Source organism: Mixophyes fleayi, chromosome 2 (assembly GCF_038048845.1).
Source record: "Mixophyes fleayi isolate aMixFle1 chromosome 2, aMixFle1.hap1, whole genome shotgun sequence".
In the NCBI taxonomy this organism is placed as follows: Eukaryota; Metazoa; Chordata; class Amphibia; order Anura; family Limnodynastidae; genus Mixophyes; species Mixophyes fleayi.
This window is the reverse complement of record NC_134403.1, coordinates 37,145,569-37,165,031: the sequence shown is the minus strand read 5'-3', so window position 1 is coordinate 37,165,031 and position 19,463 is coordinate 37,145,569. Positions and strand designations below refer to the sequence as shown.

General features: G+C 37.6%; 1 protein-coding gene across 8 annotated transcripts in view; it reads right to left on the bottom strand.

The window, feature by feature from the left end:
* Window positions 1-19,463, bottom strand: part of GRIA4 (glutamate ionotropic receptor AMPA type subunit 4) — a 294,843-nt gene that overhangs the window by 28,104 nt on the left and 247,276 nt on the right. For 7 of the 8 annotated variants that reach the window (XR_012688574.1, XM_075198808.1, XM_075198805.1 and 4 more), the window contains exons 9-10: window positions 19,334-19,444; window positions 203-409 (exon numbers count right to left, since the gene is read on the bottom strand). Coding sequence is in view for 7 of the 8 variants with exons in the window: in XM_075198808.1 (XP_075054909.1) it covers window positions 203-409; window positions 19,334-19,444 (318 nt within the window). In the remaining variant the exon portion in view is untranslated. Of the gene's footprint in view, window positions 1-202; window positions 410-13,488; window positions 17,817-19,333; window positions 19,445-19,463 lie in introns of those variants that run through there. The other variant, XM_075198809.1, reaches the window with a different exon arrangement.

Sequence of the window (19,463 nt, the reverse complement as noted above, 5' to 3'; positions counted from 1 at the left end):
ACAACATTATGTAACTTGCTAGTCTTTAACTGGAACAAATGAGTCTACTCTACAGTGTAGAATATTGGATATTTCTACTTCTCTATAAAAACTAATATAATGCACTTTTATACAGTAATAACAAAACAATTAACATAGGATTAAACTGGTAGCACCAACTATAGCTAATTATTGAAGAATTAATATTTGGTCCTTTTCTTACCCCATATACCAGCTCTCCCACCATTCCATTCCAAATTTTTGTATCTGAATCCCTTGCTCCATATTTTCCATCCGGAACAATAGCAATTTTATACTTGATACCAATATGCTTAGCAATTTCAGAGGCCAGATCTACACAATATCCTTCAAACTTGTCATTCCCTTCCATAAGCTCATGATTTTTCTTGTACATTACATAAGGAGATTCCTATAATGAAAAGAGGAAAACTTAAAAGAGAAACGTGCAAAATATGCTTGGAGAAGGAGGCACCTCCGGTCCTCATACAGAATACAAGATGTGTAGACAGTGGGTAGTTTTAACAATAGATTATGTACTTCAAATAAACCAAGTTTGACAATGTGATTTATTAATTACATAAGGCATGATACATTCACAACTGTTAAGTTGACTTTTTGACACTGATTACAAGTGTAAAGGGTATTTTTACTTTCAGCCAATTTATTCCAAAATCCTTAAGCCCAAATAAGTCACTTATTAAATTCAGGCACGCACCTCGCTTGTTTCGTTTTTATGATGCAGCTACCTACAGGTAGCTGTAATTGCTCGTCTTCCAAGTGTCTGGGCAACCTGGATCGTTCCACTGATGTCACCGAGATCCACACAAGTGTGAGATTTGCTTCGGGTGATGTTGAGTTAATGTGTAGCTAAATTTAGGTGAGGTTAACACTAGGTTCTGCCTTGGTGAATAGATTGGGTTTCCCTATCAAAAAAACATGCGTTACAGCTACTGGAAGAAGAGGGGAGTATCTGTATTTTATAAAAATGTTTTCTGTGGAATAAGGGTTATGAATTAAGTAAATTGCTTAAAAGTATAAATACCCTTTAAAATGCAATGCATTTTATTAAATGTAAAATATATAAACAACAAAAAAACTCATTTAACAAACATAGAAATGTCATGATAACATTATATACATTAAAGAGTACCAACAAAAATGAACAATATCCTTATTATACAACAACAAAATGCACATACGTTTTAATAGCAAGAAATACAAAGAGCAAAAATATGGATATGAAACCAACTGCACATTTATCGTAAAAAACAGCCCACACCTCAAAGAATACAAAACATAAAATGTGTTGCTAGTGCCTATTATTTATTACTTTGTTTCTTAATCATTTCTGACATCTTTTATTATACTTTTTTTGTTTGTTTTATTTGTTGTGTTCGATATTACAGTTTCTGAAGAGGTTAAAGACAGTGGGCCTGATACATTAAGGATCTTAACTTAAGAAACTTCTTATTTAAGTTTCCTGGACAAAACCATGTTACAATGCAAGGGGTGCAAATTAGTATTCTGTTTTGCGCATAAGTTAAATACTGACTGTTTTTTCATGTAGCACACAAATATAAACTTTAAATTTCAGTGTGCAAATAAGCTATCAAGTATTTGTGTGCTATATGAAAAAACAGTCAGTATTTAACTTATGCGCATAACAGAATACTAATTTGCACCCCTTGCATTGTAAGATGGTTTTGTCCAGGAGACTTAAATAAGAAGTTTCTTAAGTTAAGATCCTTAATGAATCAGACCCAGTAAGTGTAACATCATGGATTAGCTAACAAAATTAAAAACACATTTGCAACCAATCAGATTTTAGCTTTCGTTGAAAATTACTACACTAGAATTCTGAAGATGATGTCTGATTGGTTGCTATGGGTTACAGCACATTGTTGCACTTTGCACCAAGTTATTAATTTAGCCCCAAAGTTGCTTAATTACATACGCACATTATTCTATAGTCATGTAAATAGTCATAAATTATGGGCAATATACACAAATGCCGCAGGGATCAAATGGATAAATTTGAAAGCAAACGCCTCTATACAGCTAAATTAAGGTTTCAATGGAATAAAGTTTTTTTGAGTTTATGAAATCTGAATATGTTTGCACTTATTAGTGATTAAAAATGTAACACAAAGTATGTACTCCACATTGTACTATTAGCATTGGTTTTTGATTATATGAATTATAAAAATAAGATTGGATAAGGAAGAGCAAATCATTTTAGGACATTTTATTATCTATAACTGAAGACATATTCTCTTCACTGGTGTATTTATAGGGGGAATTAGAAGTGCCAAGAACCTCCCACAAACTCAAAACAATAAATATTGTAGATTCTAAAAAAAGTTGTCTGTGTTTTTGTAATAATATATTAGATTTTGAGAACAAAAATTAAGAAATGTCTGCAAAGATTATATTAATAGCTCCATTCACATTTTGCTAATCCTTAGATTTAGAATTTCAAACCAAATGGTGTCGGCAGTGGGATCCAGATGGGAGGTGGGTCATGCCCTGCTATATGATCAAAAGTAGATTGTTTCCCTACTAGGCCAAGCAGCACTTGGTAATTGGAGGCAGCTGAGTATTTAATAAGAAAAAAAAGTGTAAAAGCTATATTGTTTATTAATAACGTTTTATTATAAGTATATATCCCTTACGTCATAATGACAGAATTCTTCCATCAGTATTGTCAATATATAATGTTAGTGAAGGCATTATTCAAAACAATTGGCACGTGTACAGTATAGATATATTCTATTCAGAAAGGTTCATCTGTACAGTTGGATCCTTACCTGGTATATGGTAATGAAAATGTGGGAGCTGGTGAGTTAGCCAGGGTTTAACCTGTTATACACTAAAAACCCTTATTTATATTGTTCTGTTCCCAAAACCTTACACTGACTAATGGGCTAAACTACACAAGAGTCATTTAATTAATTGATATAAAATACTTGCTGCATATCAATTAATTAATTGAACCCAGTTTATTTTAGCCAGATAGTTAGTACTAAGTCAGGAGCGGACAAATAACACTCATATGAAATAAGTCAAGTGTGGATCCAGAGGACAACTAATTGTGAAAGTCACATATGTCAACGCAGTGTGCATGAAATCTATAAAGAGTTGCCCTAGATTTATTGGACAGTAAGAACCCCTCCCCCCCTGCATTCACCCACTCCCAGTTAATGCCACCCAGTCTAATTGCATTCAGAAATGGTTGGCAGCAGATAATACTTGGAAAGGTTCAGTAACTCAAAGAGCCACCCTGTAAATGGCTTTACCCAGAAGTCACTTCCCTTTTTGGAGAGGATGATATGCTACTGTATTTAAATACTGAGTACAAATAATGATTTATGTTATTATATTATAGTGTACACAGATTATCCACAACATTAAAACCACTGACAAGTGACGTGAATAACATTGATGATCTCCTTACAATGGTATCTGTCAAGGGGTGGGATATATTAGGCTGCAAGTGAACAGTTATTTCTTGAAGTTGATGTGTTGGAAGCAGGAAAAATGGGCAAGCGTAAGGATCAGAGCGATTTTGACAAGAGCCAAATTGTGATGACTAGATGACTGGGTCAGAGCATCTCCAAAATGACAGGTCTTGCAGGGTGTTCCCGGTATGCAGTGGTTAGTACTTACTGAAAGTAGTCCAAGGAAGTACAACAAGTGAATCAGTGACAGGGTCTTGGATGCCAAAGGCTCATTGATGCACCTGGGGAGTGAAGGCTAGCCAGTCTGGTCCAATCCTACAGAAGAGCTACTGCAGCACACATTGTTGAAAAAGGTAATGATGGATATGATAGAAAGGTGTCAGAACACACAGTGCATCACAGCTTGCTGTGTAGCTTGAGGGAGTTCAGAGAGCCTATGGTGACCCCTATCCAGCGCTGAAAGCACCTACAATGGGCACATGAGCACCAGAACTGGAGAAATGGAAGAAGGTGGCCTGGTTTGATAAATCACGTTTTCTGTTACATCATGTGGATAGTCTGGTGCGTGTGCATCATTTACCTGGGGAAGAGATGGCACCAGGATGCTCTATGGCAAGAAGGCAAGCGGACGGAGGCAGTGTGATGATCTGTACAGTGTTTTGGTAGAAAACCCTGGGTCCTGGCATTCATGTAGAAGTTATTTTGACACATACAACCTATCTAAACATTATTGCAGACCAAGTACACCCCTTCATAGCACTGGTATTGCTTAATGGCAGTGGCCTCTTTCTGTAGGATAAAGCACCCTGCCACACTGCAAAAATTGTTCAGGAATGCTTTGCGGAATATGACAAAAGAGTTCAAAGTGTTGACATGGCCTCCAAATTCCTCTTATCTCAATCTGATTGAGCATCTGTGGGATATGCTGTTAAAACAAGCCAGAGCCATGGAGGCCCCACCTTGCAACGTACATGACTTAAAGAATCTGCTGCTAATGTCTTGGTACCAGATAACACAGGACACCTTCAGAGGTCTTCTGGAGTCCATACCTCAGCAGGTCAGTGCTGTTTTGGCGGCACAAGGGGCACCTACACAATATTAGGCAGGTTGTTTAAATGTTGTGACTGATTGGTGTATATGGTTATACTCTAAGAGATAACACCCATCTTTGACTTGACAACTGGATCAAATGCCAACATCTTCTTTACTGGAAATATGCATGGTCCAAAGGTTGTGTAGATACAAGATATTCAAAACTACCTTGTTCAGTGATTCTATTTCTATTACATACCTATTTTTAACTCTTATTTTGCCATAACCAAAGGTCTAGAAGGTTGTATTAGGCATTAATAAAGTTTATGGTTTTAGTTGAATGTACCTGAGTGCTGCTATGATTACATTTTCATATTTAACCCCTCCTAAGAACCTGCACCATAAATGTCAAACTCCACACATAGAGGTACAAAAATAAGCATAAAGTACGACCGAGAGATTGATATTGTGAAACAAAAAAGAAATACGCTGAATGAATAAAATGTACTGGGAATAAATCATGTTATCATGCCGTAGAAATCCTATGCCAGAGAATGACTCTAACATCAGTAACAGGACCGATAGTATAGAAGGGATGATCCTTGCACAGAAGATTTTGACAAATACCAAGCTGATGTCCAAACTTTAGGTGATGTGGCTACGTGATCAAATAATTCATAACAAAATATAAAATCACTAATGTCCTATGAAAGGGTTAAAGTTAAGCTATTTAGCTTAACATACCCCTATGTAACACAGTGCTCACATGGATGAACTCAAATTTCTAAATGTGCTATAGCTCATAGCAAGCAAAATGATGATGGTTTTCATCTGGAGCCTGTAATAGAAAAACAAAACAGCTGCAGAAGGAGCATTGTTTGGATAATTATTACTATTACTGTGAGTGTCGCAGGAAAATTTTCGGCTGTGAGGCAAAAGGGTGTAGAATCATGAATCAAGTGCACCGGTGGAGGTTGGTGTGGCCAGGATATGAATTGGTTCCCCAAAGCCAATTTTACTCTCCACAACAAGAACCCTTCTCATTTTGATTTACTACCAAATCAGTACTGATCCCACCCACTGACACTCCTCCATCTCCCTCCAATCCGATCTCTCCAGAATACGATTGCTATTTATTTTCTCGACACACACACAACTACATACACACTCTCTACTTACCTGTCACCTGTGTTGAGTGTGTGTGAGTGCAACTGAATAATTCCGTGTCGATAGCAGACTCTAACATCACGAATGTCCAGGTCTTATTGCGGCTGCGCCGGTGGGTACTCTTCCCTACCACTTCAGCCACAAGCCAAGTGTAATGTGGTACAGGACTGGCACGTGTCCTGCCATCCTTTGTACCCAGATATCTGTGCTTCCCTAACAGTATATGTTATGGGCAGCAAATTCCAAATTTCTCCAATACAAACTAGCTCTGTATAATTTAATTGCAATTTATTACAGCACATATAAGTAAAATACATCATAATATTAAATAAGCCCCAATGTGTTGTTTGCACCGGGTATCTGACAAAGTGCACATAACATATCTTTCAAAGTATTTTCTCAAATTCTGAAGGGACCTACTACCTTTTAATTACTTATATAAAATACGTCCTTTTACAAAATCCAGAATGAACTAATTTCTTACGGTTTGTATTAAAATAAGATAATACTAATTAAATTGTATATTACAGTTTAGGAATTGGCACTTTAACATAAATTTAAACAGGAAACAGGGGAATGCTTATGTCTGTCTCTCACACTACAGAATGTAAGCTCGTCCGCTAAGCAACTTTCCTTTAAGTAGCGCTTAATCCCAGGGTTAAAGTGTAGATTGTGCTACAAAACGTTGTTCTCCATAATATGTTCCTCTTGAAACCTGAGGCCCAAGCGCAATGCCTAAGTAATAGTTACATATATTGTTTCCTGTATAAATATTTGATTTGATTTTTAACAACATATTCGGTATGCTTGATGACCAATAGTGGTGTGTAGATGATGCAGTTAACTTGCATAAGCTAGGCAGCACCATCTGGAACTTTGTGTGGTCTTTTTTCGACTATATGAAGCCGCACCATACTCACGTGCTGCTAATGAGACCCAATATGGCACACTGGCCATGCACCGAGAAGTGTTGGATTGCCCAGTTTGACTCAAACTTTTCTGTTTCTATAGCTACGATATGAACATCTGGTATAGACTGATTGACATTTCTCAAAGTATCATACAAAATGCTGGTAGCAAATGCAGATACAGACATACAACGCAAACATGAACTTTCTGCATGGCTTAAATGCTTAGATTAGTTGCGCAAGACGAATGCAGAGCGTGAAAGGCACATACGTGCCTGTATTGCTGGAATGACAATATAGGGAATTAAATCAGTTGGCATCAGGGGCTTAGCATTCATTCAGTTTTAACCTCTTCGGTTGAAACTAGTGATTAGAAATAGCAAACTCAGCTCTGTGCATCTCCAAGGCAACACAGACTTGATTTCTCCTTCTGTCTATTTAATCTCAGTAGATTGTACATGCTGTGTGAGAAGATGCAGATAGAGAGAAATTGCTTTATCCTTATTCCCTTTAGATATATTATCCATATTCCCATTATCTATATCTTAATTATAACCCCCACCCCCCAACAAAATATGTTTCAGCAGGGTTATTTGACGTAACAACAGCCTGGTTGTCTGCTTCCTAGCTGGTTTATTTATTTGTTAACAGTTATTTATATTGCGCTTACGTATTATGAAGGGCTTTACAAAGAATATGTAAGCAAGTCCTTGCCACCAGTGGAGCTAACAATCTATATCCACTACCATACACACAAACTATATAATATATGATCATATACTATATAATTTTTTCAGGAGAAAATTAATGTATCAGTATATCTATAGAGCATATATCTATTGTCACCCGGGAAAGCAGTGCAGCCTTCCTCATCCCACCATTTCCTAGTGAAGTGGGAGGGGGCAGGGCTTTATGACACGATTCACAGCAAATCGCATAATCTTGGCATCGACCCTGCTGTATCATGCTGCAAATTGCACCAAGTTCTAAGATGTTGGCAGGTATGGGAAAGAATGTTGGCAGGTATGGGAGAGTATGTTGGCAAGTATGGGAGAGAATGTTAGCAGGTATGGGAGAGAATGTTGGCAGTTATGAGAGAGAATGTTGGCTGGTATGGGAGAGAATGTTGGCAGGTATGGGAGAGAATGTTGGCAGTTATGGGAGAGAATGTTGGCAGGTATGGGAGAGAATGTTGGCAGGTATGGGAGAGAATGTTGGCAGGTATGGGAGAGAATGTTGGCAGTTATGGGAGAGAATGTTGGCAGGTATGGGAGAGAATGTTGGCAGGTATGGGAGAGAATGCTGGCAGGTATGGGAGAGAATGTTGGCAGGTATGGGAGAGAATGCTGGCAGGTATGGGAGAGAATGTTGGCAGGTATGGGAGAGAATGCTGGCAGGTATGGGAGAGAATGTTGGCAGGTATGGGAGAGAATGCTGGCAGGTATGGGAGAGAATGTTGGCAGGTATGGGAGAGAATGTTGGCAGGTATGGGAGAGAATGTTGGCTGGTATGGGAGAGAATGTTGGCAGGTATGGGAGAGAATGTTGGCTGGTGTGGGGGAGAATGTTGGCAGGTATGAGAGAGAATGTTGGCAGTTATGGGAGAGAATGTTGGCAGGTATGAGAGAGAATGTTGGCAGTTATGGGAGAGAATGTTGGCAGGTATGGGAGAGAATGTTGGCAGGTATGGGAGAGAATGTTGGCAGGTATGAGAGAGAATGTTGGCAGTTATGGGAGAGAATGTTGGCAGGTATGGGAGAGAATGTTGGCAGGTATGAGAGAGAATGTTGGCAGTTATGGGAGAGAATGTTGGCAGGTATGGGAGAGAATGTTGACTGGTGTGGGAGAGAATGTTGGCAGGTATGGGAGAGAATGTTGGCAGGTATGAGAGAGAATGTTGGCAGTTATGGGAGAGAATGTTGGCTGGTATGGGAGAGCATGTTGGCAGGTATGGGAGAGAATGTTGGCAGGTATGGGAGAGAATGTTGGCAGGTATGGGAGAGAATGCTGGCAGGTATGAGAGAGAATGTTGGCAGTTATGGGAGAGAATGTTGGCAGGTATGGGAGAGAATGTTGACTGGTGTGGGAGAGAATGTTGGCAGGTATGGGAGAGAATGTTGGCAGATATGGGAGAGAATGTTGGCAGGTATGGGAGAGAATGTTGACTGGTGTGGGAGAGAATGTTGGCAGGTATGGGAGAGAATGCTGGCAGGTATGCTTTGTAGTGTGGGAGAAAATCGGAGCACCTGGAAAAAAAAACCCAAGCAAACAATGGGAGAACACACAAACCTCAATACAGATAGGGCCCCGGTTGGAATCGAACCAGTGAAACCAGCAACGTGAGACAGCAATGCTAACGACCGTGCTAATATGCTGGCTCCATATTTCCAGTGGCAGGGGTGATTTGGTTTTGATTAGGACTAGGAAGGCTGCTACTTTCTCCAAGCCCACATATAAGATGATCAGTTTATATATTTTATGTACATTAATTTCATCCTGTGAGTTAACTCTTCTTGTAAGTTGTATACAATTTTGTTTTTCTTTTAAAATGACGTATCTGTGAGATTGCTTGTGTCCATCTTTACTATTCAATGCTGTAAGGTGCTCTAGTGGTTTTAGGAGTCATCAGTTGGAATGTGCAAGAAGGAGACTTATTATATGATCTACAGACCAGCTTTTCTGCTGATTATCTGCTACATGGGTAATCACTTTTTGTGTGCAGAGCAGCTGTTATGGAACTTACTTCACCATACCCCTATTATATTTTTCTATACAGATTTAATGCCTGAAAAGCAACAGGTGGTTTTGTTCTTCTGTGGAGAAATTGAAGCATTCCAACTTTATATTTAGTTGTTGTCAACAATTGTTCATTGTGACTGGATTACTACAGTGTTAAGGATATGTGGTCTAGCTGAATCTAGCCATTTCCAAAGGAATTCGACTCGGCTTTGTGCAAATCCATTGCTGACACTGAACCGAATCTAAAGGGATTAATGACGTTACATATAAGGCAGGCACTTCAATGAGGTCCCATAATCATCTGCTACACGTACCTTACACCGTGTCCTCTTTAAACATTCTGTTTAATAAGAGGCGCTGACACAGTGATGTCACGTACACGCCATAGGATTATGTGAGTGTAGATTTTGATTTGTTTACCTGCGGCTCAGCTTGCCAAGGAGCAGAGGATCAGTAAATCACAGAGAGGACAGAGGGGAGAGGAGGAAAATTAGTGCTGAAAACAATTACAGGAGAAGAAGGAGGAAAATGGCGACAAGGCCACATTTATAAGGGGGAGTGAAGGACAGCAACCACAACAACATGGGGACACAAATGGTGGTAAAAATAAATCCTGGGGCAGTAGAGGACAAATGGTGGCAACTATACAGTTATAGGGAGAGGAATACAAATGGCACTGTCTGCATACATGGAGGTGGGAAGGAGGACAACAATTACACATAATAGTGTTAAGTTCATAAAACGAAATAATAAAAAATGACAGTGAAAAACGATGACCACTATTGACATAATGTGCGAAAGGGTGACAAATTACTTCAAAGACAGTTTTCACAATTAGTGTAACTGATGTCTTCTTTGCTACAAAGAAGAAATGTAGACATTCTGATGACAGAACAACAGGTTATGATATGATCGGAACACTTCCATGTGACTCTCCTCTAGAGTGGAATTCTAGCTCATTTAAATAGCTTTCGTGACTATTTTTGCACTCCTTGGTATATATTAATAGGGTTTGCATTTTGTTTGGGATTTGGCCAGTTCGTCAGATTCCTAAATGAATGGGTGCAGTACACACACGGGCTGAAGGAGCATAGACTTAGGTTTAGGATGATGAGGGAATATAAAATATTATAATAATAGGATAACAATATAAGAATCTTAGAATAGAAAGAGATAAGATACATGAGGGATGGAGAGAGGCAGTAGAGTAAAAATCTTAATGGAATTATATGGGGTAAGAGGAGGCATTTAGACATGTAAATGTTCAAATATTAGCATTAATAGCCTAATGTTCTGCATCATAGTTAACTGAGCACAGACTGATATGTACACCCCCCCCTAGACCACTTCTGTTATACCCCAGGCTGCCACCCTCCCACTGATGTAGTTTTCAGTGGCTCCTGGTGTCTTCTCTATATAAAATAAAACAAAATAATTTAGAACTAATTCAGCTCATGTTTAAAATATGAAAATAGCAAATGATTAATTCCTGGGACCCTGGGCAACCCAAGTGATAGCCCTGCTAAGAGGACGGTATAACGATGGTAAAATAGGATCTATTTCAACTAGAAAAGAATCATTTCAAATCATTAAATGAGCGACATGCACCGGCTATGACATTACCAATTACAGGGTAAACCTTTCTGCCAAGTAAATGTGTTTAAGCAGCAGAACAGTTTATTTAGAGACACTCCTTAGAAGGATACGTTCACCTTTTGTGACCTTTAGATATTTCATTACTGAAGCCCCAGTCTAGCTGCTATAGACTCCCTAAGTGGAGAGTATATAAAGGTTACCTGACTAAAGATTCCTTTCTTCCCCACACTGACACACCATATGTGATCAGCAAAGGTGGCCCCCACCACTACATGCATGGTGACTTCAATCTCCATGATATAGGGCAGATAATGCTGTTGTGTTGTCTAGCTGCATGAATATTTAATGTTCGTCAATTTAAGTCATTTTACTAATAACGCTTTGCAGGGAACAGGATTGCATGCCAAACACAGATTCCCATGAAGCATACCCATTCTCAATGTCTAATAACTGCACTCCAAACAATGCCACCTACAGGCAATGTTAAAATTAAGGCCCTCTGTGTGTTTAAAAAGCCTTTCACTGCTTTTCAAAGCACAGAACTCCTTAAAACATGCTTTATCTCTTCCCAGTGTAGAGCACACACACACACATATATATATATATATATATATATATATATTTATATATATGTATATATATATACACATATATATATTATGCATATAAACAATTTTATTTTTGTTTCACCACTTAGGCCAATGCACAGTTGCAATTCGATTGTTACAATTACTGAACGTTCCAATCCACCCATCACCTAGATAAAACTGTCCCTTTGCTACATACAACATCTAGATGTTCAAATCTATGCATAGTGGCATAATAAACAGGTAAACCAATGGTTGACTAATGTCACAACAAAGGAAAAACAGCTTTAGAGCCTATTTCTGTTGAGTTCTCAAAAGGTGCTGACCTATACTTTCAATAGGAAGGATCATCTAAGTGCATTTAATGCCAGTAAGTGCATTTATAGGAATACAAATACCTACATCATAATAATAATCAATTACACAAAAGGGACACATTTTCAGGTGCCAATTGACCACTTTGAGACATAGATGAGGCTGGAACGAACAGTATTATATGAGAAAAATGAAAAAGATTAATTTAATGAAGGCGGTAGTCCGAATGTAATACTAGGAAGGACTTTGGAGTGATGCCTTTACCCTTTCCACCATAGGTATTTCCACCTGGATCTACAAAAGTAGACATAGAGCAATTTTTGGGGGTTTTTCCCCAACAGCGTCTGGTTGTACACCTATGTGTGTATATGGGGGTAAAGGGAGAATCTGTGTAAAATAAAGTGCACGGCACAGCCACAATATTCTACTTTTGCAAATGACCTTTATTGTCTTACATGTTATGTCCTCAATCCAGTTTAAACAATGCATCTTTGTAAAGGCCCATAACTGCAGTGGAAGGGTATTCCAAAACATTTAACTCCCACCTACCCCAAACCTGCCCAAATAATCTGATGTAACAGAGATTTGCCTTTTGCTAGCATTTGCCCAAAATGACAATGAGAAGCCACAATTAAAACACCGGCCCTAACAGTCAAAATCTGAATATAGTTAATTATAAATAATGAGTGGGTATTCATATACTCTTTGGTAGAAGAAGAACCAGAGAATAAAGTATAAAAAGTCTACATGAAGTAACTGTGAGTATAGACACGGAAATTGTCACCTTGCGGAAGTATTCAGAATGGTTATCTATCAAAGCTAAATAACTATTTACACCGTTTATGTATAGAACTAGGGCAACAGAAAGGTTAGCTACAAAATCATCCTTCTACATTCAGATGACTTTAATTTATTGGCTTGTAAAGGTCCTCCTGTAATGTTTATTAAATACAGTGAATTTTATGCGTAGAGTTAAATATTTTGTGGTTTTTAGCCATGTGTTTTATCATCATGTAAATACAAAAGTATCCCCACCTTTGGATCCCTGCCCCGCCTGACCACACTCACTGCTAACCTCCAATCTTCCAAGCGCTCCCTCAAAACTCACCTCTTCATGTTGGTCTACCCTGCCCCATCCTAAAACAACCCCCTCCTCACACCCCACCTGCTCATTCCACTTGTTTTCTACCACCCCCATTGTCTCCAATTGTTTCCTTGCCCCTCTTGAATGTTACCTCTCACAAGCAGGGCCCTCTCTATCTCCCATCTCTTGTCGTCGCCTCCTTGTTCTCTTGTAAAGGATTCTTTATGTTCTAAGTAGCGTTTTCTGCTATTGTTTGATCCCTTGATCCTATATTTCTTTGTATTATGTTCTTTTTATGTATTGATGACTGTACAGCGCTGAGGAATCTGTGACATCTCATAAATAAATGTTGATTATAATAGGTGACAATAGCAGAAGGCTTTTAAGCAATGTATTTAGTAAAAGCTACAGAAAGACAGATATAGAACAAGAAGTTAAAGTTATCTGCAAATGGCCAGCCCCTATAAGAATGTTATTATAGCATTTGTGCAGTGGTGGACCTTTAATTATGTGTTATAACACCATTCCCTATTTAAATTCTTAAAATAAATTATATAATTGACAGTGCACCCTTTAGGCTATGCCTAAAAAAAACCCCTAGAAAAATGGCCCTTTCCACAGAAACACACTGTTTTAATACATCAACAAGAAGAATGCCAGAACATAAGTAAACGTAAGTGATACAAAAACATTTGTACACTTCTAAAAGTAACATTCACCAACTGTAAACTTTACACAAAACATAGGATTTACCTTATAAAGCACAGTGTCTACAAATCTGCAGTGTAGTTTCAGGAACATGTCAAGAAATAGAAAAGATGATTTGATTTGTCTTTAAATGTTGAGATTTATTATGGTACAAACCGAATGATACAAAATATGGGACCTTTGATCAATGCAATAACACGGTGTCACTCTGTGCTAAGCACCTTGTACAACAATTAATATTAAGCAAATTCACAACATTGCATTTCTATAAATGTGTCCATTACAGAAAAATTGTGCAAAACAAATTTACCAAACATGTACATATAAGCAAATATCTACTTAGCATCTGAATGTTTTAAAACACCACCATTACATATACTGAAATAATATATTGTACAGGTTCAGCATATTTAGACTAAATGCACAGCATGTGAAAGGCAGATAAATGATATATAATAATATAGAGCCTGATTCATTAAGGAACTTAAATTAAGAAGTTTCTTATTTCAGTCTCCTGGACAAAACCATGTTACAATGCAAGGGGTGAAAATTAGTTTTCTGTTTTGCACATAAGTTACATATAAGTTTACTAACTGTTTTTTCATGTAGCACACAAATATCAACTTTAAATTTCAGTATACAAATAAGATATGAAGTATTTGTGTGCTACATGAAAAAACAGTCATTAATTAACTTATGTGCAAAACAGAAAACTAATTTGCACCCCTTGCATTGTAACATGGTTTTGTCCAGGAGACTTAAATAAGAAACTTTTTAATATAAGTTCCTTAATGAATCAGGTCCATAGTGTAGGGTATTGAGGAAAACTATCCCCGCAGGTAAATATGCAGTAAATAGGTGTTTTGACTACAGCAACTGTTGTTGACATTTTGCTGGTGCAATTTAGAAAATTGGAATTTGGAGTTGGGGAATGGGGAAGATAGACGGTACGGTGCAAGGGGGAAGTGACTGGTGTGAATGATTCAGTATCCTCTCTATTCTCTGTACACTGTATATTATTAGTAAATAATCATTTCTGATTGGTTGCTATAGACAATACCACATTTGCATCACATTTACCTGCAAAATAGTCTTTATTATTGCCCCCTTTTGTTTTTTATTTGTAGCATAATCAGATTGTGTCCCTACAAGGACCTCATTGGAACAAAATGTATTTTCTTATAATCATGTACTTTCCGGAATGTTTATTTGCAAACACTGTTAATTCTGGAGTATCCACTACTGTATGGAGTATTGGTCTGCTAATCTCTCCGGATACCGGTCAAATAGTGCCCTCTTCCCGATACCTCTTGATAAATATATACTGATAAATATATTGCCCAAGATTATAAGCAGATTTTAGTTTCACACAGGGATATGAAAGCACTGTCCAAAACTTCAGCATGTTCTCGTTTAGTTTATGTAATCATTTGCAGATTAATAGTCTACTAATCTCTCTAGAGGTTTACTCTACATTGCCTTGTTTCAACCAACCATTGACATATGGACTTATTTTGTAGGACATTCTCATATTAGGGGAATACGTAGATGATTCACTAACTGACACAGAAGGAATTGCTGAAAACCTTGGTTGGAATCTCAGTATCAGTAACTTGTATCTTCGGACAAGTCACTGTACCTCTGTGCCCTAGCTAGAATATAACTAGATATTGAAGGCCTGATGCTGAGTTGAAAGCATATCGGCATAATTTAAGCCCAAATAAAGCCACCCGTAAAAGATTTAAGTCAGGCTTACATCGGGCATACATACACTCGCATAGGCATAAACCCAACCAAGTCATAAGCACAAGAAAGATTGTTAACATTTGTTTTGAAAGCAAAAAACACCTTTGCTTTTAGGCTTCATAAAATACAGCAGATACAATACTCCTTCATGTGTACAAATGAAAGTACAAAAATTAAGAAATACTTTTAAAATATTCCCACAAAATCCTAAACTACATGCCCAACCAATGCAGTAAGTGGTTGGGTACGAAATAATGATCCTCATTATTTCGACACTACTTACCCCGACGTGGAGAGACTGAAGGGCTCATTCCTCGACCAGCGTGACGGACGACTTCTGTGTAAACCGACTGGAAGTCATGGCGATCCATGAAGAAGCCGACGCCAGCTGATGACGTCACCGATAACCGCAATGCAGTCATCGGTGCTGTGAAGTTACATTACACCCTTCACAGCACCGATGACTGCGTCGCGGTTATCGGTGAGGTCATTAGCTGGCGTCGGCTTCTTCATGGATCGCCATGACTTCCAGTCGGTTTACACAGAAGTCGTCCTGCACGCTGGTCGGGGAAGGAGCCCTTCGGTATCTCCACATCGGGGTAAGTAGTGTTGGGGTAGTCAGCATCAATATGCTGACTACCACCATGCAGAAAGTGCCTATGAGCTTCAGAGGTAAATTCGCAATAAGCAAATAAGAAGCGGCTGGCTAATGCTCATGGCCATCATCACTTTCAGCATTTATTGGCACGCAGGTGGAAAAGATCTGGCTCCTGACAGGCGTATATTCATCTCAGTGCTGATCCGCTTCAGTCACATTTACATGGCCTCACTTTTACTGTACTCTGCCCCTTCGCTCCCCTTTCCAGTTGTAAGGCGCAAGTGTAGATATGCGCAACTCTGCATGCGTAAATATGCATGCGGCTTGTTTTCTGGTCATGCACAGTACAAATTTTCTGAATTTATTCCATGCAAACAAGAGTACGTTCAACTCAGCATCTGGCCCCAGTACTATATGTTTGATGTTGAAGAGAAACTGGCTGACAATGCTATATGAAAATTATTGAATACATATTTAAAGCTACTTTACCATTTCGATTGGTGAACATTTTTGTTGACCACTTTAAATAGGCTGTAGAAGGTGGTATGAGTGGGAGGACCAATCAGAAGCAGCAATGTTCCTGACTGCGGCTTCTGATTGGTCCTCCTCCTTTCACACCCTCCACAGGGTTACCTAGCCCCATTTTTTGGGATGTGGGATGAATCAAAAAGCCCTGGGAAATACAACTGTATGAAGCAGCCCTTGCACTCGGGGAAGGATGAGGAACTTATTAGCTCCAGGTAGTAATCCAGCCTTAAATCAGATTGGGATCTATTCTTGGTTTCTATATTAGCCCATTATGACTTGGTCATCTGAAGTTCACAATGGAACTGAATTCCATCAATTATATTTAAAGTTGTTTTGCCATTACCCCCTGTGACCCAGCTCTGTACCCTTACTTTTTTGGTAAATTAACATTCCTGTTTAAAAAATGTCATCAATGTAGCGGACTCACTTTTTTAAAAAATTCTTACCAATTTTTCCAAAACATAATTTTCACATTCCAATCTAAATCATAATTCATCAAACTGAGGACAGCGAGTGGTAAAATTCACTCTTGAGATATCCTTTTGGACATATATAGTGTGGCACAGTACATTATTCAAAGCTATTAGTGACATTGAATACAGTCTTGAAATATTGCATGCTATTGTAAACAACACTTGACTCTAAGAGGATTGAATAAACGGAGTGAAAAGATCTAGCAGCAGGCAAATGATAAGCATAAACAGATTTATAAACATCACGTACCACTACTGAAATGCAAATAATAGCAAAATATGTAGTTATTATGCATGTGTTATTACACTTATTGTAGATTTCAGAATCAAACTATGGAATCGGAATAAGACTTATTGTCGCTATGTAATAAACTGCATCTAGTAAACATCTCGCAGATGCTTTCGAAATTCTTTACAATGTAACTCAATTGTGATATCAAAATATTTTTAGACCGGATAAAAATTTTATATCATGTCGCGTATTTCATATTCATCTGTTATGCATCAAATGAGCAGCAGTTTTAAACTTTATGTACTATTCATGCATAAAAGGTTTATTTTTAACACAGAAGATAGGACAGTTAAAGAAAGCCTTCAGCTTTCATATGCATATTTAATTTTATAACTTAAGGGAATAGCTGTACTCTCTGTAAGTACTTAAATATGGTCTCAAGGTTTTCTTCAGTAATACAAGGAGTGATTCTCAAGTCAGTTGAATATTAACCCAACATTACAGATTTAAGGAAAAGAAAATAAAGATTTTGCTATTTGCACTATACTGATGATTTATACTTGAGCCATAGCAAGGAATGGTCGCAGGATCTTGAAAATCTGTTCTTTCTTGATCAATTTCTTAAAATAGGATTCTTCATCAGAGGCTGAAAAGAGGAGGACTGTACTGAAGTATGATTTCCCATTACTGAATCTTTTAGGAAAAAAAAAATACACCGTACAAATAGCTCACAGCGTTTATAAAGTATCATGCAATCTAACTGCTCCTGCAATGAATTGTGTATGACAATCCTGTAACAGCAGAATTATGGGAATATTTTGTTAAATAACCAAATAACTTTGCATATCTTAGTGTTCAACAGCTACAGCCAAAAGACAAAATATAAAAATGAAATATAATAAACACGTTACCCCCATCCAAAATACATTTATTGTAAGCGTCACGTGTGACAGAGCAGGTGAAAAGTGTAGTGAAGCCTAGTGGAAAGTCCAGACAAGTAAAGGTCACCCTTCACCCGCCTGTTTTGACAACAGATTTTTAAAGGGCAGAGTTAAAGGGCTGACTTCTGAAGCAGGCACAATACACTTGATATTACTGCACAATAAGGAAATGTGATTCATGTTCCAGTGTTCTAACACAAAATATAAGTTGTTGTTTTCTGAGCTTTTCTATGCTTGTATAAGCAGGTAAAAGTCATTCAATATAAATTAGGATATTGACAACAATAACTATTGACAGACTGTGAAGGGAGCTGTCTATGGTGCTGAATTTGAGAAAACAATTTATTCTGCAGGATGGTGTACTGTAAACTAATATTTCATTAGCTAAATAGCTAAACATGTACTGTATTAATGATAATTATAGCCAAGATACAAGTTGATCCTTTGCAAAAGAATATTTTGTAACAGTGAAATATTGAATATTTGCTTAATAATATAACAGAGCATATAGTATTGTAATTGTATGATTTTATATCAGCTCTTAATGACTGTACTTCGCACAACTAACTTTCTGCCCAGTAATTGGCATGTGTAATAAGTGCTGACAGATGTTTCCATGAGTAATATTAACTTATATGTTGGCTTTAATTCATGTGCATATATTTATTAGAATAAAAAAATTAATGTTATAACAGAATTCAGTGTCCCCAATTTGTACTTTTTTGTATGTTGTTGCTAAAACGGTAGTATAAAATGTTGTCAAAGCAATGTTCCAATTCACATTTCCCTAAGGCCAAAGAGCTACAACAATTATACTTTATCTATACTAGGGCTTTAATTTAGAAAATGTTAAGAAAAAACCCCCAATAAACCTGGTTAAAAAAAGACAGAAAAAAAAACCTTTTGACAGTCTGTAAAAGCCGATCATTGATTTTTGTTGGCAGTTTTCAATACAGAAAGTATTGAAAAAAAAATTCACTTATTAAATAAATCCATTTGTACCAGGAGTCTATTTGCTTACAAAAAAAAAACATTCCATGTAAATTATAACCAGTGGAAAAACCCAATGATGTCACAGGAAATCTGGGCCACACAGCGGCTTTAAGCTACATTAACACTATCTAATTTACCAGCGAATTTATAAAACACTATTCTTTTAGATCTTGGACACATGAGAATAACATGAATAAATACAAGTTTCGATAAAGAGAAGAAAACTTACCAGAATTGTAGTTACAACCACTGTTCTGTTTTCAATGGCTGATGAGTCATTTTTTAAGGAAGGCTCGTGTTGGAGCAGCACCAGCTTATCCATATCATTCCAGTATCCAATCTGTAATACAGAAGATTTA